General features: G+C 34.9%; 1 protein-coding gene across 4 annotated transcripts in view; it reads left to right on the forward strand.

Moving 5' to 3' along the window:
• Positions 1-24,831, forward strand: part of LOC308193890 (uncharacterized protein) — a 430,978-nt gene that overhangs the window by 201,659 nt on the left and 204,488 nt on the right. Inside the window, exon 10 of one of the 4 annotated variants that reach the window (XM_080588993.1) lies at positions 1,962-2,094. The exons of the other annotated variants lie outside the window; for them this stretch is intronic. Coding sequence (XP_080445119.1) covers positions 1,962-1,979 — 18 coding nt within the window. The 3' untranslated portion in view covers positions 1,980-2,094. Of the gene's footprint in view, positions 1-1,961; positions 2,095-24,831 lie in introns of those variants that run through there. 4 annotated transcript variants of the gene reach the window in all.

Below are 24,831 nucleotides of genomic sequence, written 5' to 3' on the forward strand. Positions count from 1 at the left end.
ATGCAACTACAAGACTTAATTAAAATCCTTCTTCAACTACTCATAAACACTGTTAAATTAGATTTAGACAGATGGGAGAAATTATTATTATCATTATGGGGAAAAGACACTATCATGAAAATTAACATTCTCCCTTGTCTCATCTCCATTTGTACAACCCCATGCCAATAGAAATCCCCAAGCAAAACTTCTCTGTAATAAATAACTTGTCAGTGAGATTTTATGGGATTGCAACAACACAACAAAAATCTATTACTTAAAAATATGCACAAAGGAGAATTAAATTTCCTAATTCTTAACAAAACTTTTCATATAATTCACGTTACAATGATCACTAGAAAGGCATTCAAAAATTATGGGAAAACTTAGCAATTGAATTAATTGAAAAAGAGTATATGTGGAAGTGTTGCTCCTTTCTTAATAAAAAAAATACTAGGATCAATTATTTTGGCACAGATTTCACAGCTGACAGTGATTCTTTTCAGTGTTGGTAGCCCAAGGCAGATCTGGTTGTTGTTTTGCTTTTCTAGATTGCGAACTTCTGGTAGAACAGAAAATCTTTGTGATTGCCCTACATTTTAGACATGGACAAAGTGAAAATGGGCATAATCCTGAAAATCGGTTTACAATCTCTGACAGCAATCAGGTGTAAAGACCCTTAAACTGAAGCAGTCACAACCTTAGAAAGAATACTGGAAAATCAAAAGGTGGGGTGGAACCTCCATTTTTACCACACTAATTTCTGTCTGTATTGTTTCGAGGGTTGTTTGCAACAAGAGCTGTCCTGCTACTACGTGTTACTACAAGGGGAATGAGGTTGCAAAGATTTACAGATTGATTAGGGCAGTGCAAATATATTTGAAACACACACACACGCATCTACATACTTGACTAAAGTGAGTTTTAAGATGCTTTATCTTTTACTTAGAGCTTTGGATGTATTCAGTGCTTCACTGTGAATTCTGTATCATAACAAAGAAACCTGTACATGTGTGGAGAGAGGAGGTAGTAGCTTGCTGTTGTTTAGTCATTAGCTGTAGTCAAGGTGCCTTTCATGAAGAAGGGATGACAGATAGGTAACGTCCCCACTATCAGATCCACTGTCAGGGGATGTACTTGTCAGGGACAGCAGGAGACAAAGTGCATGGGGATACAGGTGCACCTTTCCTAGCACAGGAGTAAGATAAATGCACCTATTGTCACCGCTCCCCTGCCTTTCCATAGCCATTAGTATGACAATGCTATAATTGATTACCTGACATAAGACCTGCTTTGAAATTTTTCTCTTTTTGAAGCTGTGCTTTCAGCTTTTCAACAGTGTATGGCTATCTGCTGTGTCAATACATGGGTCTTTCTAGTTCAAGCCATGCTATCCTTGTAGTGGCAGAAAATTATAGGTACGTGTAACAAAAGGAGGAAATATTTATGTTTGGTAGCCATGTTAGCAGCTGTGCTTGGCAATGGTCTGTTACGGAGTAATAGCGAAGGTTAGGAAGGTATTTTTCAGGGTAAGGAGAATTGTCAATATAATTTAACTCACCAATTTACTGTAGCAACATACTTTGCATGCTAAAGCTCTTTATTTTGCTTATGTGTTTTCCTCTGGATGCACTATCCAAATTGAAAAAGAAAGAGTTCTGCTTGTTCTGCTCGAGACGATTCTGCATATCATAGGTAATCACTATGCATTAACCAAATTAAGTGCACTGGACTTGAGACCAATCCATAGCAGGATGTGCACATTATGAAAAACTCATTTTGCTTCCATTCTGATAACTTCCTGAAAAGTACTGAATCCTACAGAATTTAATTATGTTTTTAGGATTTACTTTGTAATTACTCATCAGCTTATCAGTAAAACACATCGGGGAAAATACCAAGAGAAAAACTGTAAAACATGTTGGCAGTGCCGGCAAAATATTGCCATATTTCCGATACAAACTCTTTTTGTCATTCCACAGAGTATTCTCCTACTTTGACAAGTCTTACTGGAAGCTGCATGAAAATACGTATAGCTTTTGATTTGAGACTCATTTTATTTATAGCTCTTTTTAATATGATGTTTCCATTTTAGGACAAACTGGAAAGTAAATGTTTTCTTACCTCACTTTGATAGCCACCTGTTTTATATGGAAAGATGACCATTTAAACCATGTTGAGACTTGTTTAGAGGCTTGCACTCAGCAAACCAGTATCTGAATGTATTAAGGAATTTTGTGTATTTACATTCTGGGACATTCTCCAGCTGATATAAAGGTGGACAGTGTAGATTTAGCTTTAAGACTTTTTGCTTCTAGTTTAAACTGGCTAAACAAATGAAAAAATCCTACATACAGGTAGAAGGCAGCTTTTAAAATGATTGCATACTGTATAGGCTCTAGATTCTTATCTTTTAAATCTATATTTATGATTTCATGAAAATGTTCACATGCTAAAATTACTCAAGGTTTTCAATTCTTTTCTATCCCTTCAATAATACAGAGAGGAACATATCTTTAAGAAATAGATAAATCTTTGCTGGCACAAAAACCCAGAAATAATCAATATGAGAAACAGAATGATGTAATGTTTAAATGAACTTTTACCACAACTATAATAACACTATGATAATTTCCTATTTTCAGAAATAACAAAAATCAGCTAAAGAGTTGTTATGTTAAGTCTTTTACGTTGTCTGTATTCCCAAGCATGATAGTTGATGAAATTTTCAGAGGAAGACAAAGTTCTTAATTGTGCTCTTAATGAAATTCCTAACATTGGTAATGATACTGTCTTTTTATATTTTTCCAAAGAGCTGCATGAACCCTGGTCATGGATAGCTTTGATTTATGAATATGACCATTTTCATAGTGCTTGTTAGTCATTCAGAATTGTTTGTTTGGGCAAACTGTTAATGTCAAACTAGTATAATTTTATTGATGTAATTATTTCTTTCATTATAGCAGTGCCTGCAAGCATTGCTATAGAGTTATATTAGCATTCTGTTCTAAAACCCTTATTTCCAGGATTTATAAATTAGCAGTAAAAGTTTGCTCCAAGCTAAATCTTGATATATAAAGTGTGAAGCATGTGTACAGTTTTGGAAAAGTTTCATAGGATGCACTAAAACTCTTATTTTTAATTCTATTGTTTCTGAGAGGTGGACAGAAAGCCTGGGAGAAAGATACCAGCTCAAGTAGGTTTGTATATATAGAATAAAGAAAATGGTTTTCAATTTTGCAAGAAAGGAATATTATCTTGATAGGAATCCCTAATTTAGGCCTTTATAATATTTGTTTTTACTTGTGCGTTGAAGCAGATCATGCTAGCTGATGAGTTTACTCCTGATGGTGGTAACTCAAAAAGGTTCATGGTAGGCTTAGGGTTGTTTTCATCCATGCACTGCCATCTGAAAAGGTGGCTGTAAAGACATGAAGGTGTCCTTTCATTCAAAAGATTCAGTGTCTGCATAAAACTGCTATTGATGACTGTGGGAAGAAATACGTGTGGATAAACTCTAATGGAATGCCACGTTCTGCTGCCCTAATACACATTCTTGAGTTTCCTACAGTAAAGTAAGGAGAAAATACCCCATTGAGTTAAGTTTTGCATTTTTTTTAAAGTTAAATCCTGTTTCTGAAGCATATAACATACCTCAGGTGACATTAGTTCAGGAAACACAGTAAATGCATTTACACATTTCATTTATATGTGTAATTTTGTCGCTCATCAGATTTACACTTGATAGTATCTTTTTCCATACTGTACATTTTATTAGGAGGAAATCAATATGTTGGGGATTGCTTTGCAAAATGAAGAATTCTGCCTCATTTCTGTGTTCAGGATCCTGCTTCTGTGGCTACAACACCTGTGACGTTTCTTTTTGATCTCTCTGTGTTACTTGTGTTACTTTACTGCTCTCTGTTGATTTGGCTCATTCTGAAAAGTGATTGACAACAGCACCCTATGGCCTATATCATTGTTTCTCCATGATTTCCATAGTGAATATGCCGCAGAGTATAAAAATAGGTTGGTTGCTTTTTACTTTGCTATCCCTTCAAATTATCTCCAGCATGAGAGACAAGTTGTCTTCTTTCCATCTCTGGTGCTCTTGTCAGCAATGGAAGTTCTGCAGGCCAGATTTCGCATCTGCTTTATCTCTTCTGTACTGTGGCTGAGGCACAGTATTGTCACTCATTGTCACTTGCAGCCTGACATTTTGTTCTTAACATCAGCCAAGAGCTGTGCTGACGTGGCACAGTGTGTCCAGTAACTCTGGTGGTAAATATGGTCAGCAAAGTCCAGTGTCATTCCTAATTTTGCTTCCAGTGTGATCCAACCCTTCCAATGTCTTCCAGGCATATGAGCTTGTTTGCAGGCTCATACATTTTGCTGTAAATCTTTTTAAGTTTTTGCACGACTGTGTCACAATTCCCATTATTGCCTTGTGTTATTCCCTTGTTTCTTTTGGCTTTGAACGGTGTCGAAGTGTTATAAAAAGTAAGGTTTGGGCTGCTCTGGGAAAACTGTAGCAGTTATCATTGTGATGCTGAGAATAGCACATGAGGTAACTGCTGATTTTTGCTTAAAAGGATAATTTTGTGTGGGTGACTCAAAATAACTGTCCTGTGACGTTTTCCTCTGCAATACTCAATTTATAAAGGTCCATGGAGACTGCTAGCTAACGTATCCTAATGTTATGATGAACCTCATCTTCCCTAATAGCTTTCTGGGGATACAAGAAAGTACCAAGATCATGGTGGGTATGTGGTTGGAAACAAAAGTGGTTTAAAACTGTTTTTCCACGGCCACAGGGACTTGTTCCTGCAGTCTTCGTATTTACTGACTACTTCTGTCAGAGCTGAGGCTGGACCAGAAACACCGGTATTCCTGCTGGAACTTAAGACAATAGCGTTAATATGCATAGCAGATTGGTTAAATGGTTGCTTTGATTCCTTGCTAAAAAGGCAATAGCAACTCCTGAGAAAAAAAGATATGCATCATGTTGAGAAAGTTTCTTTTCTGTTTTGTTATTGTCTATTCTGCCTGCTGTTTGGAATGTGTAAAATGATTCTGACAAGCTTGATATGTGCCAAAACCCAGCATGCCCACTGGTGGGAAGATTATCATCACCCAGATATAATAAAAAGCTTCTAGAAAAGTGCCTCTAATGATGGGATGCCTTTCTGGCACTGACAGGGATTTCTATTTATTTTAGCAGCAGCCGCTAGCACCGCTGTAGCTAAAGGCCTGTTAGCATTTTCGTTAGAAATTCATTTCAGGACTTTATAACTCAGCTGGAAAATTTGCTTTGAACTTGAGAGCAGCACAGAAGACTTTCATAGAGACTTTCTTATGTTTTTGGTTTGAGCAAAAGTAAGATATTTAGTCAATAATAAGCAGATGGGGAAAATGAAAACATGTTAACTACTAAGAATTCCACTCAGGCAAACATGGGAGTGTTTGATATCACCATCTCTAAACAAGAACTTGCTGAATCTGGGATGAGCGCTGCAGTGTTTTACTCCATGGAAATTATCTTCCTTAGGAGCAGCAAAAATGCACTATGAGGCACAAATATATGGCATTTGCCTACTTTTCCAGCTTTTCCACCTCAAAAGTACATGACTGTGAGTTTAGCACTTATCACTTCTGATTTTTCTGTTCATAAGTAATGAACACATATTATTTGAGATCATTACCAACTACTTTGTTCTCATTGATCAAACATTTTCTCAAGTGTTTTGATTATTTTTTTCATCCTTGTACTCACTGGGAAGTAATAAACACTTGCTTTTGGAAGTCTTAATATCGCATATATAATTACTGTTATACTTTTATAAAATAATTTTTTTTAAAAATAATATTCAGATACATTTTATTATTGAAAGGAATTTAATATTTTGTTAGGAATTTAAAGTTTTCTTAATACTAAAGAAAAAAATTGTATGTGATTACTGTAATATATAGTTTTTATCTGTTTGGGTATGCAAAGTAAACTCAGATATCTTAAATAATAAATACAAAACATTTGTATGTTTCAGAGAAAAATTAATTTAGATTTAATATAGGGATAAAGTCAGCAAAAATATATTCCTATGGAAGGCCTTTCTATACATAAATAGAACCCTGGCACTCTATTAAAAACAAATAAACAGAAAGGCCCAGCATCAGCAACAACAATAAAAAAACAAACAAAAGCAAACAAAAACATATATGCAATATGATGATATTTTCAGATTATGTCTAACTTGCTTCGTGAACAAATATATACAGCCTCTAACTAGTATTTTAAGTTTCTTAAGCATACAAACATTTTAATATTTTTTTTCCACCAGAATATCTTGTTGTAGACTTTGGTTCACGGTATTATTGATTATTATGACAAGAATCTGTGGAATGCTTGCAGTATTTATATGATACCTACAGTGAAAACAGCCATATCAAAGTCTGGTTAGAATGGGTGAAGACCAAATATATTTATTGCTGTTGTTGATGATGTTGATAAAGGCAATTCACACGATAATGTTTAAAAAACTGTTTGTTTTTACATATACCAGATGCAATCACCTTGGTTTTATGGTGGAGATACTGAAAAGACTTCTTCATTCAGATGTAATCAGGGCGCAGCTGGAGCTTTCTGCTGTGTTTAGCTAAGCAGCAATACTGTATGCATTTTATTCATGTCCATGGAAGAATTTCTTGATTTCTGCCAAAACTGAGTCTGGCATTCCAAACAGGTGCAAGCACGTGGCATTATCACCATGTAGAAGAGTACGTTTAAGCACTATGTGTCTTAACGTGACTCTCTACTCTCTTTTTGGGCCAGTAAGAGAATGCTCATGAATGAGTTTTTGCTTTTGTAGAAGGATAGACTGGAAATAAAATCAATAGCAGTCATTAAAAGAAAATAACCCCCCCAGCTACTTCTCAAGATGGTATTTGCTGATGCATTATCCAGGTTATTCAGTCAGTGAAAATGACAGTTACATAAAGAGGATTTTAGTAAATACCTTTCCATACGTGTTTACTGCATTAAGTGGGATTTATTTTGTGTGTGCTATTGAAAGTTGTAATAACACCAATAGCTCAAAAACCTTGTATTTAAGTAGTGCCTCTTGACAGCTTCTTGAAATGTTATCCATTAAAACCTTTTAACTGAAGGAAAAAATATTGCTATCATGTTGCCACCATCTAAGCATAGCACAAGTAATACTAAAGAAAAGGTCATTAGAAGAAGTAAAAGAACTTATGAACAATTTAAGAGAGTGTGACTCTTTAAAGTGCTGAAATTTTTTAATGTTTAAACGAACATGTTTCTCAAATTAGACAGAGGACAAGGTTAAGAAAAGGTAGATTGGTGAGTGGTTTTTCTCCCAGTTTTTAACTCTGTTCTACAGCCTATAATGAAATGCTTGGGCATTGATGGGTCCCACTGTGCCACAAACCTCCTAAGTGAGAACACCTTTTTAAAGCGATTGGGATGTATGTCACATTCATGTTGTTTCCATTAGATTTTGGAAAATGGCTACCAATTTTGACATTGTGTTTTCTCCGTGGAGGTATTGTGCTTTCTTACAAAAGAAAGAAATGAAGACAATATTTGGAAGAAGACACTGGAGAGTGGATTCTCTTATATGGGCATGACATGGGAATGAAAAATCCTCGTATGGATCCAGAGCTGGGAGAGTTTGCTAATGACTTTGCTGAGAGTGAGCAGGGCTCTTCTTGAATTCTTACCTTCCCCACCACTGGTCTTCAAGGAGTATATAAGTTTCATGCTTTCTGAGGAATGAGGACACTTCATGTGTTTCCGTAACAGAGCTCTCAAGGCATATTCCTGGAAGGCACACTATTCAGCTTTAATTAAAGCGTGGAGAGATTAATCAGTTTCAGGAGGAGCCAATATAACGGCGTCCATTGACCTCTTCTATAACCCAGGCCACAGAGCTTTGCAATAATTCTCATTTCCTGCTATTACTTTCTGGCTGAGGAAAATGTACATCTCAATTTGAAGTCTGTTGGTGATGAACAGTTCACGTAGATCTTCAGATGAACTGTTCTAGTTGGTCATTTTTGTCACAGTTAATTAATTTCCCATCTCATCTGTTTGGTTTATTTCTGGCCTTTAGACCTTACCATGTCTTCACCTACTCATACCAGAAATTTGGTTCCTGATAAAATACTTGCAGGCCTTGATGAAATCAGCTCTAAGACTCTTCACTTTGAAGAATGAAATTGAATTTACTAAGTTTCTGATTGAGAGATATATACTTAGTGGATTTTATTTTATTCATTTTTTTTTGTGTGTGTGTGGTTTGCACAAAACCAAATTCAGATTCTTCATATAACCTAAACATTTCATTTGGAATTTGAGAAATCAACAAATCCTAATGTTTGTATATTGTAAATATAATTTGTTTTCCGGACTGTCAATTACATTTTCTCTGGAGGTGTTTGTGTGTGAGGAGGAAAACAGATATAACAAAATGGTATCTGTTTTATTATTATTTTTTAAAGTTAGTCCCATCTCTTCTTTGAAACTTAGGACCTTTTAATATCATAAATGAAGACTGCAAAATGCCTTCAGACAGAAGGTGAAGAAAGACATGGAGCTCAGCTCTGAGGTGCTAAAGATGACTGGGAAGCTGGCTATATGATCACAGCTTGATTTTTAAACACTTCTCAGATTAAACAAAACAAAACAGAAATCCTACCCCCCCCCAAAAAAAAAACACACAAAAAAACAACCCAACCAACAAGCACCTCCCCCTCCCCCCCCCCCAAAAAAAAAAACACACCAAGAAACAAATTATCAAAAAAAAAGCTTGAAATTATTTGCTTCGGAATATCTATTTTCATGTTCTTTCCTCCCATTTCACTCTGATCAGACCTAATGTGGAAACTGAGACCTAGGAAAGCTTTCAAATGCAGCACATTTGTCAAAAATGTTCTGAGCAGTCCTAGTGGATGGGACACAAATACTTGAACATAAAATTAACCATACACAGCGGCTAACATCTGATAAATGTTTCTGGGAACTGTAATAATCCAAAATGAATGCAATGTTTCTGTCCCTACAATAACTTCTCTCCCAGCACCTAAACTCATTTAAAAGATGGGTCCAACAGTAATTTACATTGCCTTCTTTTGAATTAGAAACATTTCTTTAGGCAGAAGGATTTTGACTGTCATTTTAAACATTGTAGAAATCCACCTTATAGCAACTTATAAATTTGACATACTGTAGGATGAAAGCCTTGGTTTGGCACTGTCTGCAGTAGTTTCTGGTCCTGAGCCTTAAAATTTTATTTGTGTCCTAGGAGATGGGTGTCTTTCTCCATGAATTCAGTAAATAAAAATTTAATTTGAAATCACAGAGATCAAACATGGTTAAATGAAATTGGCTTAGTTTTATGAAAATAACCTTCTTTTATGTTCTTACTGTGACACTTTTTTTAATTAAAAAATTGAAAAATATTTCTTCTAAAAAGCAATCAGAATTTCTATTAGCTCTTAAATTAAAAGACAAGGGTTGTTTTTACAGATAACTCCTAATGTTTTGAATAATTCAAATTTTAAAAGTACTCACAACAGTTTAACTGTAACGTCCTTTGTCAGTTTTCATAGCCACAGACATCCTACTGAAATAGTTGTGTGTATAATGGAGCAGTCAATATTCTGTACATATTTACATGTGCCATTTTATTTATCATGCATATAAAAAAAATCCTCTGCTTTCCCTGTTATTACCTCCTTGACTTGTCTTCAAAGCAATTCATGCAAATAAAAAGTCTATCAAAATTTCACTTACAAAGACAAAAGCTGTTTCTTAATATGTATGTTTTAATGTGATACATTTCATTCATATGCCATCCATACATGCTAGAAGCTACTGAACTGAAGAAGCATGGTTTCAAACTCAAAAATCTCAGCTTCAAATCTGGCATGTTACAAAATACAAATAGGTGATGCATGAAAAGGAGAAAACAGAAGGCAAGAAACAGACTACTAATAATCCTGGCTGAATAACTCTGAAGGTAGCATAACTTCTAGGTATTCTTAAGGAGGAAATAACAGATTCTTTTCATATAAGACATTAGTCTTCTCCCTTAGCACAGAGTCCTTCTCTTTCCCTTTGAGCAGAATACTTGGACCTAAGAAAAGGTTTCTATGACAAAAAGTTTCTACCATATTGAATATCACAGTTAAATGAATTCAGAGAAACTTGCAACTTCAGCCCAGAACTCGAGGTAAATTGTATATTTCTTCTTTAAAACCTGCAGAGTAAGGTTTGCAAGAATTTTGTCCCTGGTAATGGCAAACAATTTTGTTGATGCTCAGAATGATAGAGTGCAATTTGTTCAGTCCTAATTTTGTTGATATGCAGGTCTAGCACTGATAAAGAGAGTGGCTTAATTTTGTCAATAGAGGAAGCACATATAAGCTTTAATAAACAAACAGACAACATCTTTTGACATGAAGAAAGGCACAATGATTATGCAGCCCTTTTTGCAGTGGAAAGGCAGTTTGGTGTTGTCTGTAATTAAGCTCAAAGTACTGGTATACCTACAGATTTCTGCTCAATCATCTTTCTGAACAGAGCTGTCATGCGAAATAGAGAGATACATGCTAGGCCTCCCTGGAATTTGAAGTTTTTTTTTTTTTTTTCTTTTTTCCCTCTTTCCCTCACTCACTGCAGCAGAATCTGAAATAACTGATGTGAAGTGCTTTCATTATTTTACTGTTTTTGCCTTAATGGTAATTGGAGTACAGCTGTTTTGCACATGCTATGGCATTTGAATAACAAATTAACAACTTTATTGTCTCACATTCTGAGATGCTTTTTTTCAACCTTCTTTTCCTTCAACCTTCAATATTATTTCAGCTTTTTAAGGAATATAAATCATTATAAAGCTATTATCAGTTGAAAAGCATTCGTCATGAACCTACAGTACCATGTGCCATTGTATCCTATTGTGTGGTTATTTATAATATAATATAGAATTAGAATAGAATTCATCTTGGAATATATTTAATTTCATGATAGGTAATTCATAGGATTCAGAAGGTTAGTCCTTGTAAATGTCAATGCTTTTTGCAGTGACAAATATCTTTGATGCTTCATTTTTCAGTGTAATATAATTGAAAATATTCACTTGGTCCACAGGATTTTCCAAATATAAAAAAATTAAATGCTGCTAACAAAATCTGAAGAGTAACTCCAGGAAAATTTTCCCTGTTTAGTTCATCTTTGGTGTTACACGTAAGTTGTATTATGTTCTTTATACAGATGCATAAACTTCAAATCCAAATAAAGTGATCTGCTGACAATTATGTAAATGTTTAATGAAAGATTTAAGCACAAAAATCATTTTTCAGCTCTGATCAGAAATGACTTTTTTTTTTTCTCTGTAAATGAGGCCATTTCGTAGCATGTCCTCCAGTTCTTTTGAGCTGGAATTTTAAATTCTGTAGAAACTTACTGTGTGAATGTTTTAGAATGTAATGAAATTGTGCATTGTTAACCCTACCTACCATCTTTGTAGCTTTTGCTTTGTTGCATACGTTCAATCCTATTCATCTCTATGTTAATCTGTTAGTCCAGTTATGCTGGACTATTTTTTTTTTTTTTTTAAATAATGCAGGCTATTTGTGTTCTACTTGGTTCCTATTCTTGGTTCCTATTCTTAAAACAGAGGTATAGCATGAAAGGGTCCTTAATAGTAAATGCTCTCTTACTAAATTTCTGGTATCCATTCATCACTGATTTCTAGGACTGCTTAGTTGCTTTAAGCCTCACGGTTCTTTCCCGGTAAAAGAAAATATCTTAATGAAGCCCTTCACTTACAAAAAATAAAATAAAATTAATTATATGAGCTTGTACTTACCATTAAGCGCCAGTTGTTTCAATGTCTTTTTGGCACAGCTGTAAACAGATGCTCTCCAATGAGCTCTCTAGCTCTGCTTATGCCTTGGCTAGTTCAGTTGCCATCTGAACCTGCTGCCAGCTTAGCCCCCAGAAGATGTAGTAATACCCTATAGCAATTGCTAGCAACTGGCTGTAGGCTTTGCACTGAGGTTGCAAGGTCTAAGGACTGAGGCTTGTCAGACTTTCTCTCTCTGAACTTTTCTCGACCTCCTCACAGCTTTGCTATCCTTGGCTTAGCTTTTGCAGCAATTTCTCTGATAGACCTGACTAATTTGTTCTAGTTTTTCAAAAATCTATGTACATTGCAACAATAGTTTCTTATAGATAGCTGCAACAAGCAATTGTTCTATGTAGAATAAGATATTTGTTATCTAACATGATGTAGTGTTGAGAAATACCGACCTGGTATCGTAGCAGAGGCCTGGAAAATGATTCACTGTAAAGGAGTGCAGGATGGGGTGTAGAGGAGTACAGGTGTGGGATAATAAGAGCTCTGAATGAGTCATTCATGGTGAATCAAAGACCTAGAACTTAGCAAAAGTGGTTTTAGGGGTAACAAAGAGAACAAATGGTATCTCACATATGTAAAAGCTAATATATATGTAAATTCAGACGTAATGTGGAACTGCAGCTCAGCGAAGAGGAAAACAGGATGTAAAACCATGTAGCAAGTATATAAAAATAACCCCAAATAGGTTCTAGACAGAGGAAGAAGCCATCAACAGGTGATGACAAGACATTGTAGCACACTTATCACTAACATCAGAATGACACCACTTGCTGTAGGCCCCCTAGGAAGGGTATGCATACTGTCAGGAAAAGTAATCAAGAATTCAGAGTGTAATAATTTAAACTGTACTATTAATATTGTTATTATTATTATTACTTTGCATAGAAGCATTTTTTTCTCTTTCCCTAATAATAATTACATCTGTAGTAATAACAATGCTTTAATCAGACTCTCAAAATTTAAATACTATTGATAGATTAGATTATTATACTAATAAAATTCTGGTTTTATATATGACACATCCCTATAAAGAAGATTTTGAACATAATGCTCTACAGTAGTCAACATCCATTTGTATCTCAGACCTTGACTGCCTCCAGAAACCCTTAGCTTCAAAGTCTGGAGAGGCAAAACTCCACAGTGTATATCTGGCTTACAGAAGAGGTTTGATCAAAGTGAATAAATAGTCAATTCTTAGAAGAGCTTTTAAGGAGGAAAAGTTCAGCAAATATGCTTCATTATTTATTCTTCTTAGACTGTAGTCATTAACCTCCTGATGTTATTTTTGAATTTTCTTGATTATGTCAACTTGTTTGGTTTTCTTAAAGGGAACAAAAGATTTTAACAGTCCATGCTACTCACATACGTAAATTTGAATTTTACAAGCAACCACTCTGAGTGTGTTTGTTTTTCCACTAGCAGCAAGCTGTCTGCTTGAAGACAAACAGTCCTATTCTTACATTTAGATAGTAGCTTGGTCACTTAGTGAGTAAAATTTTAATATAGTTTGGTTTGTTCTTAAGTAATATTATGAAGCTGTTGGATCAGCTTGTATCTGATGTTTGTTTAAAAATGATTTATATGGAGCTTCAGCAGGTACCTGATCATATGTTCTTACTTTGGACAGGATGGCTACTCCCAAAAGATGATTTTTTTTTTTTTTTTTTTATGTACAAGTAGATTGTAGCTGAGGCCAATGCAGTCCCTTTGTGGAAGAATCATCACTGAGTTTGCACAACTGAAGCGTACTTCTAAGTATTCCTTTTGTGGGAATGGGTTCCAGGCTTCCATTTAGAGTGTATTGATCTGTGTCAGTATGAAAGACCAAGGTTTACGAAAGTGAAATCTACGGTTAGCTGAGATGATACTTAGCACCAGACAAGTGGTCTGAATTTCTCCATCTGTTTTTGCTTGAAAACTCATGTTAACTATGATAAGAGCTCCTTGACCATTAAAGTTGTGGTTCGAGTAGTATACAGACTTTCCATCTAGAGACACATATTCAATCTTTTTTCTTTTTTTTTTTTAATGAAGAAAATGACTATTTTGTTAACTTTGTTCCATATTTATAGTTGGTTGGGTTTGTTGTCGCTTCTGTTATCTATGGGATAGATAGTCTGAACTTACTAGAAACTGAAATAAATAACTGTAAAAGCCACCTAGGAAAATGCATGATAGTTTGCTCTTAACATCTGTGATTCTGTTGGAGTACGATAATGAAAGCAGATACAGTATTTTCGTATGCATGCAGATCCTCACTTCTTTATATTTTCCTTCTTTTCCTGAAATTGTGACTTGAAAATAATTGAGAATTCTACAATCTAGAAAAACTTGATAGATAAGGAGATAGATTTTTTTTCCTTGTAATACTTTTCAAGAAGTTATTCTATTCTTTTGTAAATAATAACCTGTGCCTTAAAAGTGGATGACAAATGGTGCAAGTCCATGTTGTTTTGTACTAGAAGATAAAACCAAGTCACTTGCAGTACTTATCATTTTTAATTTTTGAGGTTGGAAGAAGTGGACACATTCCATTGGTTATATCTGACCAAAGCCAGAGAAGAATCAGTGAGTGAAGGAGAGGTTTGTGTATCATCTGGTGAACTTAATTTCTGTTAAAGAAGAGTCTGTAACTTCTCACTACCGTGTCAGCTTCCACATTTTGATGAAAGTGAACCATGAAATAAAAGGATAAATGAGAGGAGCATTCAATATCCGTGACATTCCCTGACAAATATTTTTTCCACCCCTATTAAAATATAGGAGAAAATGTAGAAGAAAAAAGGCAATTGACTGGCAGATTGAAAGACTTGAAAGACACAGACTCTTACCTCTTTGACACAACACTGCATTATGTACAAAGCATTCAGGAAAATATCTTTTGCTTTTGTTTTTCATTTTAGGATGCCTGGTTGAAGGCTATGTAATCTTTTGAAAGCTGACTTTCATTTGTTTGCAATGTTACTCTGCTGACTTTTCCCATGATCAGTTATATCCCAAAATATAAAAGGTCATGTAGTCAAAGGGATAATGAAATGGAAAATAACAAGAATGCCTTAAACTCTTTCCTTAGAAGGGAAATGTAAGGCACATGTTGGGTAAAAATCATGCCTGTAAGGAGGAAAACAGAGTGAGTGATAGCATTTATACAGTGTTTTCCCTTTATGTTTACTGTTTGTGGGTGAATATTAAACAATAAGATACAGATGGAACACGGATCTCAGTGTTTGTTTGTAGAAAAGTGGTCTCATGTGGAATACTTTAAATGCATTGAATTTGCAGATAGCTCTAGTTCCAGTTCATGGTAATAGGACCTTTTCAAAAAGTTCATGAGTTGTATCAGCTCTTTCACTTAAGTCTGTGCCAGTGTCCTCATCCTATTTTTGTATTGTTCCATATTTCATTCATCTTTATTATAAAGCATATTCGCATGAAAATGTTTTGCAGTTTATGCTGCTTAGCCCCTCTCTGAAGAGACATGTCTGTATATCATAACAATTTCCACACCAGTAATTTGAAACATCCAAAGAAAAGATATTATATTAATTTGAGAGAGAAATCAGCACAGACATATTCCTAAGAAGGTACTGTTGAACTTCTTCTCCTCCACACTTCTGCTCAAAAAAAATACTTTTCAAATTCCTGTATTTTCTACCAGAAAGTCAATGATCTGATGCTAAAACAAATTTAAAATCATGATTTGACCCAGAAAAGGACTCTTCCACTTCTCAAGCTTCTAGTGAAAAAAGATTTTTTTGTTTATTTTGCCATGCTCTCTTTTCATAGATCATTTTAAGTCATAGGTCTTCCTCTTCCTTCTGCGTAGTCCATGTGATTTTTTTTTTTCCTGTTAACAGTGATAATTCTACAAGCGGTTGCCCATGAAGTCTTTGCCGGTCTTACTGCTCTGTGTGTAGTAGTATAGTAGTGCTCTAAATTATGTTTCTGAAGTAAGAAAGCGAATGTGGCTTTTGTTTCAGATGGTTTGTGGCTTTTCTGCAGTTGAAAGGGATATAAGCTTCTTTTGCCAATCCAAGAACATTTCTAAAATAAAAAATAAAAAAATCTCATTTTCATAGAGATGAAAGCAAAAAAAAAAAAGATATAATGTACAAAACAAGCGCCCTAACTACTGCCTTTAGAGAGACATTGAGGCCGGAAAATAAGTGCTATCTGCTGAAATTCTCAATTAAAAAGAAAACATCTTTCTTGTTAATATCTGATGGTTGCTTGTGAAAAAGTCAACTATGTTGTATTTTACAAAAAGAAACTGGGGACGTTCTTATTCATGTCTGGTAATTTCTCTCAGGATTAATCATGCATTAATTTAACTACTATTTTTAATTCTTGGGTTTAAAAAAAGGCTGTCATTTTAATACAGTCTCACTTTCAGTTTTGCATAATTTTTTAGGCAGCCAGTTTCTAGACAAGGTAATGTTAATGTAGTTCATCTTATAACTAAGTCTAGATGAGCTCTTTTGTTCTGTTCTGTCTGTCAGGATTAGTCTTGGAAAAAGTCATCTTTACAGTCAACATGGATTTTTGCATGGTGCTCACCTGGGAAAAGGATCCATCTCTTTTTTGGGGGTTGAAATACAACTCAAGTATTCATTACCTTAACGCGTAGATAATATGTGATTCCTGAAATATAATATTCTGGATGTTTCCATCACACACACAAAAAAAGCAGGAAATATAGAATGTTCTGCCTATGGGAAAGAAAATACCTAGCCACTGTTGTGGTATATTTTATGGACAATTTTTTGTTGTTGTTGTTGTTTGTTTGTTTGTTTGCTTCCACTAAGAATCCATTTAGAGAAAGGGAAGATATTTCAAAATATCTATGAAATAGGATATTTTGTAGGCTGGATTAGGGTTCAGAAATTTCTTAGTCACAGCTCCTTTCCTTTAATTTTTAGATCTTTCTGCTGTAAAAGATATTTCAGTATCAACACTGTGCAAAAGTAGTACTAACGTTAATGAAAGAAGTCTGATTACATGCATTTCAGTGCCAAACAGCCTCAAGATTTACTCCACAAGAGCTATGACAGTTTTGAAGGTGTGAGGTTGAATTAATGATTTCGGTAAAGCACTTTGAGCGCTTTATGCTGTTACACATTAGTATTTTTGAGACACAGAATGTAGTCACAGACTCATACACTTAGGGAAAGCAGTTTTGCTGTGAAAATCTTGATTGCTTGCTAGAGTGACGTTCTGTCTTTAGTATGTTTATTTTCACACATTCATGCTTTTCACTGTCCTTCAGTGTAATGTGTGGATTTTCATTCAAGTATTTGCCCATATGCCCATTGCACTGCTGATGTGCATGTGCAGCTGTCTACTTGAGCTCAGACTCTCTGCCCAGCAAACTTGTGCTGGGAGATTATTAGTGCTTTCAAGGGCAAAATACTTAGCTTGGTCTTGACTATCTGTTGCCTCAAAATGTAGTTTCTTACTGTCTGAATTGAGGAAACCTGCTCTTTGGAGTTTTAGTAAATGATCACTAAATACTGTTGCCATGTTGAAGTCTCTTGCCTTTCAAAACTGCCTCATGGCTTAGAGGTACCAGTGCAACTGCTTGTGTCTTGCAACCAAAGCATCCTGAACAGCTCTTAATGCCTAGATAAATCCCATATTCCTGGGTTTGCTATATACTCATCTCCAAGAAGAAGCTCAGTTTCAAGTTTATCTCTAGGGTATGTTTATGGGGGGAAGGTTGATGTCAAAAGTCCCAGGATTATTTAAGTGGTCTTCAAAACTTCCAAGTGTACAAACACAACAGTTTTTCAGAGCACCAACTTTGTACTCCAAACGTAGCTACCCACTCCTGCTTGGACAAGGTAGAGGGCAGGGCAAATTCCCCTTCCACGCTGGTGGTACTGATATCAATGACACAAGAGCCTCTCCCCTTCTCTCAGGTCTCCATTCCATGAGCCCTTACGGAGGTCTTCTGAGCTCTTGACTTGTGCTTCAGCTGGATGATGTGGCCTTCATGAAAGTTGTGTTATCCATCTGATTGATGAAAATATAGCCTTGCTGGGATGAATAGAAAATGTCCATCTTACATTCTGAAGTTGTGCTGGACACACAGCAGTTTTTGACCCTCTGTTCCTCCACAGATGTTGTAGTCCTCCCAGCTCCCAGCAAATCAATCTGTTTGAGAGTGACCAGAGAACCCAAGTTTTTCAAAGGGTTAGTAGTTCAAATAATGAGTTTACCCACCCTCTATCACTATAAAATGTCACTCCAACAAATGTTACACCACCAAACATTTTCAATCTTCGGATTTCTCTGTTCACTGAACTGAGGTGACTTGGTTTGCTACCTTACATCCCAGTACCTCAAATCACTGTAACTGAGCCACTGAATCCTTAGATTTCCCTTTCATGAGATATTATTTATGGTAGAACATTTTTTTTGCTATTTTATTGCTAGCAGCAATAATAATATTCCATGGGTTTAGATTTTTCAAGGAGTTTGAGAGAATATAATGCAGTATTACCAGCTATGAGCTATGCTTTTGGCTCTTTTGAAAATTGTTAGTCTTACTGGACTTAGTTGTATTGGAAGTCAAAATGGGAATAAATGGATAATGTAAATTCCTAACTGCAGTCATTTTCTGCTGATACAGAAGGTGCTTATTCTCAGGATAGGATTTTTTAGGGAGGTTAGGGGAGATGTCACAAACTCTGATGTTTTTGCCATCATGCATTAAATGCCATCATGCATTAGAGATGGAAAAGCTGATAAGATTATTAACAAGAAGTGAAGAACACTTGACCTGTGTTCATCCTAATGGAACTGGATCCAGGATCTACCACTGATGATAGCAGTGATGGTGTTTATTGTGTAACTACAATAGATCTTTTTATTTCTATGAAGTCTACTCAAAAAAATCAGTAAAAATTTGTAATCCTTATAGATACTGCAGCCTTCAGTGCTTTGTCCCATGTAAAGGTGCATGAAAAGAAATTTAAAGATCTTGCCTTTGTTAGATGAAGTAATGAAATAAAGCAAATGTTTCCAAAAATTTAAAAGAAAAAAATAAAAATCATTCTTAAATACATAGAAACCTGTGCCAATTTTGTATTTACCATAAGACATTCACCCATACCTCAAAGGATACCTAGATAAACAAGAACAGTTCAGTTCTCTTTCATTGGAAAAAACACTACTGTTAAATAAAACTTTGAATTCACTAGAATGCTGAAAGAGGTTTCTAATCATCAGCCATCTAAAATGTTTTTCACAATGTATTCCCTTGCTTTTTAGTGTGTTTTAACTTGTAAAATAGGAACACATTGCTTTTACAGTATAGGAATTAGGTTGAATTGTTTCAAATTAAGTTTTTTTTTTTTAATTTTATGTAAGACATTATTTATTCTTAAGGAAGAACTGTTGCAATGTATAATGCTAAAAATGAAACCTAAAATTGCTAATATAATGATTGACTATGTTGTCTTAAGTATAGTGATTGTCATTTTATAATGATTCATTCCTTTTTCTCTTTCTAGTTACTTAAAGGTAGCTTGACAGAAGTGTAAATCAAATTGTCAGTATGGAGGTTATAATTTGTTGTTCCTAAAATGTCAAGATTTATGAAAAATTATTATGGTGGTCTAACTTCAAATACGATGTATTACGTTTACTTTGTGTATTTTTAACTTTTGTATCCTATAGTGGAGTATTTCTGTAGAGTTAAAGCATAGCTCTCTTCATTTGAATTCTTATGTTTTTGAGGGGTGCAGAAAGAAGGTTTTTTGTCATTTTCTTCTTACGTTACACCATTCTACCTTTTTTCTTAGTTCTATTACTAACTGAGGGGGAAGAAGTCAAAAGATACATATTCTGCTTTTCTCACAGTGCATAGCCTTGCACTGTCAAAAATGTCACAGGTTAATGGTACAACTGAGCTCCATTTATCTTATTCTGACAGCTTGCCCAACCTCGTACATCTAGCAACATCATCCTTCCTAAAGTAGTGACATTTTTAGCCTTTGTTCTCTTCAGATGGGCCCGTTAAAAGGATTTACAGTAATTCTACAGAGAGTTTATAATACATTGTTTCTCATACGGAATTACAATGGAGAAATTTTAGGTTAATTTAGTTCTATAGAATAATTAACACAGTATTGAAAATCAAAGTCTCACATTAGAAATATAAAATTATTGGAATGGTACGGTGCCAGGGATTTTGTGAAAAACGATGGTATGTATTTTTAATTTTACAACCTTTCTATTACATTTGCTTAATTATTTATGTAAGCTAAAAAGACCAGCATGTGGTAGTGAGCAACTAATTTTATCCTCAAAAGAAGTATGATTCCTAATCAGTAGTTACTACATGACTTATAAAATGTATCCTAATATTTTTGCTGGAGTGAGTTCCATAAAACCAGGTCTGACTAAAATCTTAATATTTCATGTTTAAAAATCTGAGGTTGTTTCATTAAATGTTAAAACTGACCTATTTTGTCTTTACAGGCAATAAGCATATGAAAGCAAACTGAAAACCCTCCCAAACTTTTAACGTTTTCAGACATGCTTGATTAAATTTAATAGACTTTGGTATCATTGTTCATTTTGGATGGCAGAAGAAATTTTACTCTTGACTTAGAAGTAGCAGTAGTTGAAATCATGTAGTGTTTCAAATGCTTTTTTCTTAGTTTGGATAAGTTTGCTGTTTGATACAGCAGGATAGTTGTTTTTTATGATCTGGGTACAGTGCAGCTTTTTTGAATCCCATGGAAGACCGGTCTTTTGAGTATGCATGGGTAAGAGTTCTAGATACCTCTTTGTTTTGTGCAAGTCCATTCCCCCTTTTCTAAATTAAATTCGTCATTCATAGGTTTGAAATAGGATTAATTTCCTTCATGAAAGATCTGAAATCTCGTTAAAAGCATGTCTGATTATAATATATATATATATATATATATTTACTCTCCCCATATTTACAATAAAGCAGAATGCATAATTTTCTTTCCGGAGGAAGCAATCTTTGCAAAACTGTACTATGACAAAGTTGACAAATATAAGGATATTCCTCTCTTCATATTTACAATACCTGGACCAAGCTCTCTACAATGTCTTTCAAGTCAATCTCTTTTTATTTGAAAGTATATATCATTAGCTCATATTGGAAAGTATAACTGGTAGGTTAAGTGTTTCTCCGCCTTTCAGATAAAGGCCCCAGAATACTAAAGACTACAACTTAAGCAAGTTTATTTTTTTTCCTAGCATATAACCAATGAAGTTTTTGAAAAGATTACCAGATGACAGTACTTGGGGACTTGAAAATCATAATAGTTACCTTTTAAGAAGACATGATTTTTCTGCTAAACTGGAGGGTGGGAAAAAAAAAGAATGTGGTATACACATCAGAAGTAAGGAGACGATAGCTTCTGGCTTTCCTAGCATCTGCAAATACATCTTCTGACGAGAAAATGTTAAAATTCATAGCAGCAACATAAATATAAGCATAAATAAAACCAGTAGCATTGCTTGGCTACAGTTTATTCCCTATAATTAACAGTGACAGATGAAGGAAGATAACACTAGTCTTCAAGGTGGTGTCATCTTTTCAATGTATTTTAAAATAATTCATGTTGTTTGATAAAAATTGAGCTACTTTTTCTTCAGTCAATTCTTGCTAATAGATTTCTAATGTAATGGAACTTATATGACAATGAGTCAAGTTGCTGCAGGTATAATGTAGCAGATTGACATATAGTAATAATCACCCAAATTATTTCATTTCAGCATTAATAGTAACTCTAAGAGATTAATAAATCAAATGAAATAGGATCTTCAGGTTGTTGCATTTTACAGAAGGGTATGTTACAAATCGTACTTCTGTACCATCCATATATTTCATAGGAAGTTATGGTGAAGATATTTTGCATATACTGAAACTCATGCTCTAAAATTTTCTTCATTCATGATTTAAATTTTTATTTTAGTATATAAAAATAATTATTTTGTATTAATTTCTGTGGATGATGAGGTCCTGTCAACTGTAGTTAATACATGGATAATCTGAGTACAGTTCATGTTCACCATGTAAGTATTAGCAGAGCACTTTTTTATAAAGTAACTAGATAAACTCAATATAAACCTTAATTTTATTAAGCAATATATGTATTTTTTTCAGTAGCTCTGGAGGATATTTTTTCCCCTTCTCAAAAGTTTTTTCTTGTTTATCCTTATCACACAGCCATCTGTCAACATAATTTTGTGAACATTTCTTTATTTTGTTTTTCTTTTAATTGCTTGAATGACATCACCTGCAACCGGCTGTCAAATTGAGTGAGTAGATTACTTCCGGACTGGGTATTTATACTCTGTCAGTGTCAAGCTGCCCTAGGTAGACTCTTATCATTTAGAATCAGAAGGAGCTTAACTATACTGCTATGCAAGTTTAACTGGCATGTAGAGTACTATAAATATTATTGATTATTTTAATGATAGGTTTTCAGTCAGAAGTTGATTTAATATATATGTTTAATATCTGACACAATATAAAATAACCATGAAAATAACATTTGAGGCAATCGCATTTAAAAAGCATTTATCAGACAATGGTTAAAACTATGCACGTATAAATATTTCCATTGTGTTGTAGATGATAATTGCAATAGTTTACTGCTTATTTTTAAAATAAAAACCTCTTTGTGATTTTAGATGATTTTGACCTCTGCGTCATTTGATGCTGGGGATGCTTTGGGGGTAAGTGCTGTGTCGAGTTCTGGGCTCCCTAGGACAAGAGAGACATGGACATATTGTAGAGAGTCCATTAATAGGCCATGATGATGATGAAGGGACTGGAGCATCTCTCCTATAAGGAGAGGCCGAGTGAGCTGGGACTGCTCAGCCTAGAGAAGAGAAGGCTCAGGGAGAATTTTACACGCAAATATCTGAAGAGAGAGTGCAAAGAGGACAGAGTCAGGCTGTTTTCACAGGTGTCCAGTGACAGGACAGTAGGCAATGGGCAGAAACTGAAACACAGGATGCTTCATTTGAACATCACAAAACACTTTTTAACTGTGTGGGTGATGGGGCACTGTGCACAAGTTGCCGTGAGCGGTTGTGGAGTCTCCCTCTGTGGAGATCTTCAATAGCTGCCTGGACGTGGTGCTGAGCAGCCCGCTGTAGGTGCCCCCGCTTAGCAGGGGATTGGACCAGGTGACCTCCAGAGGTCCCCTCTGACCCCAACCGTTCTGTGGTTCTAAGATTTCTTAGAGATGGAAGATGGGCTGTTTAAAATGCTGAATATGAAACCAGTGGATCTGATTTTATCCTGAAACAAATAAATCTACAATAGTGAGCTATTCTAGGTTTACTTCAGTGTAACTGAGACTGGAGTGACTTGCCCACATTTGCCAAGCCAGTGGCACAGCTAAAATAAAATCAAGGTCTTCATAGCTTCCCTTGTTTTGTTTTTAAAATAAATAAATAAAATCAATAAAGGAAGTGCATGAAATACACTGTTTTCATTCTTTAACAACCTAAGTTTTCTCCAGAATGATAATAAGATTTGAATGCGAATGATTCTTTCTTATTCCCTGGAAACTTATATGTTTGGATTTCTTTTTTTTTTTTTTTTTTCCTGTATAGCTTGAAGTCATCCCTATTTCTTCCCTTAGCTTACATTATTGTGGATTTATTCTGCCACAGAAAAGTAGTTTGAAGGGCAGAGTATCTTGGAGAAGGAATGAAGGACAGTGGGTCTGAGGTAGATCGATGGACCTTTCAGAAATGCTGCATTGACTAATTGCTCTTTGTAACAATTTTACAGAATCTAATTATTTTCTCTACATAATACATATAGTAGATAAAGAAGATTTGCAGGTAGCAAGATGCTGGCATTTCTCACTCAGTGGTAGGACTGACTATCTTAGTCATTAGAGAAGCATTACAGAAGACTGCCAAAGCTTTAGATGAGAACATCGCCATTACCGAATGCTGGAATGTAGCCAAGAAACTTGAATAAACAGTGCTATTCCTGGAAGAAAATTGATATCCAATTACTCAGAAAAATCAGATTTACTTCTCCTTCAGAACACTTCAAGTTGTTTACTTCTTTTTAGCATAGTAGACCAAGCATGTGAACACTGTATATAGAATGATTGGTTTGGTACCAACCGAGGAAGAAGAATATTTCTGAAATGAAGTGCCAATGAATATTATAGTTTATACTAATCTCTCATGGCTACACAAGGTCAAATTTTCAATTTTTTTTTTCTTTCTTTTTTTTTCAAATAGAATTGGGTGAGTTTGTTTGCATGTGCACTAAGTCATTTGTTACAGTACTCTGCTTTTCCCTTTCTCATTTTCCTGCAGAACATACTTCTATTATTACAGAGCATAAATCTCCACAGAAATTTCCCATATATTTTTATTTTATTTTGCAGAGTTGGGCTTTTGCTATGGTATCATGTTTTGATCATGTAAATGTAGCATTTTTACTAGTGTTTTAGCTCTCTATTAAAAGCACAGTAGTGTGCTACTTTATACTTCATTTTATCCTGAGAAGCAGAGGGATCATATTGCACTGTGAAAACAAAGGACACTAAATGTTTGAGCTCCATGTTTTGTTTGATATTGTGCCATTTTTAAAGTATTCCTTGAAGATATATTTCACAGGTCAATCCACCCAGACCCCTGACCATTCAAAGTGATTGATATTGTTATTGTGTCTGATCTTAATCGCCAGTAATCTGTAGTGACATAGTAATAGAAATCCCTTGTAGATATTCATACCAAAATAGTTTCTTAATGTATGCAAGTATAAATTCATATAAAGTGTAGGTGATTGAGGGAACTAATTTAACTACTGCATCTTCAAGGAAGGGTGGGAGAGAGGAGGGAAGTCGGACTGTTTTCATGGGCATGTTTGAGAAAAGAAGGTTTG

Source organism: Anser brachyrhynchus (genome assembly GCF_964034855.1).
Source record: "Anser brachyrhynchus genome assembly, chromosome: 4".
Taxonomy (NCBI): domain Eukaryota; kingdom Metazoa; phylum Chordata; class Aves; order Anseriformes; family Anatidae; genus Anser; species Anser brachyrhynchus.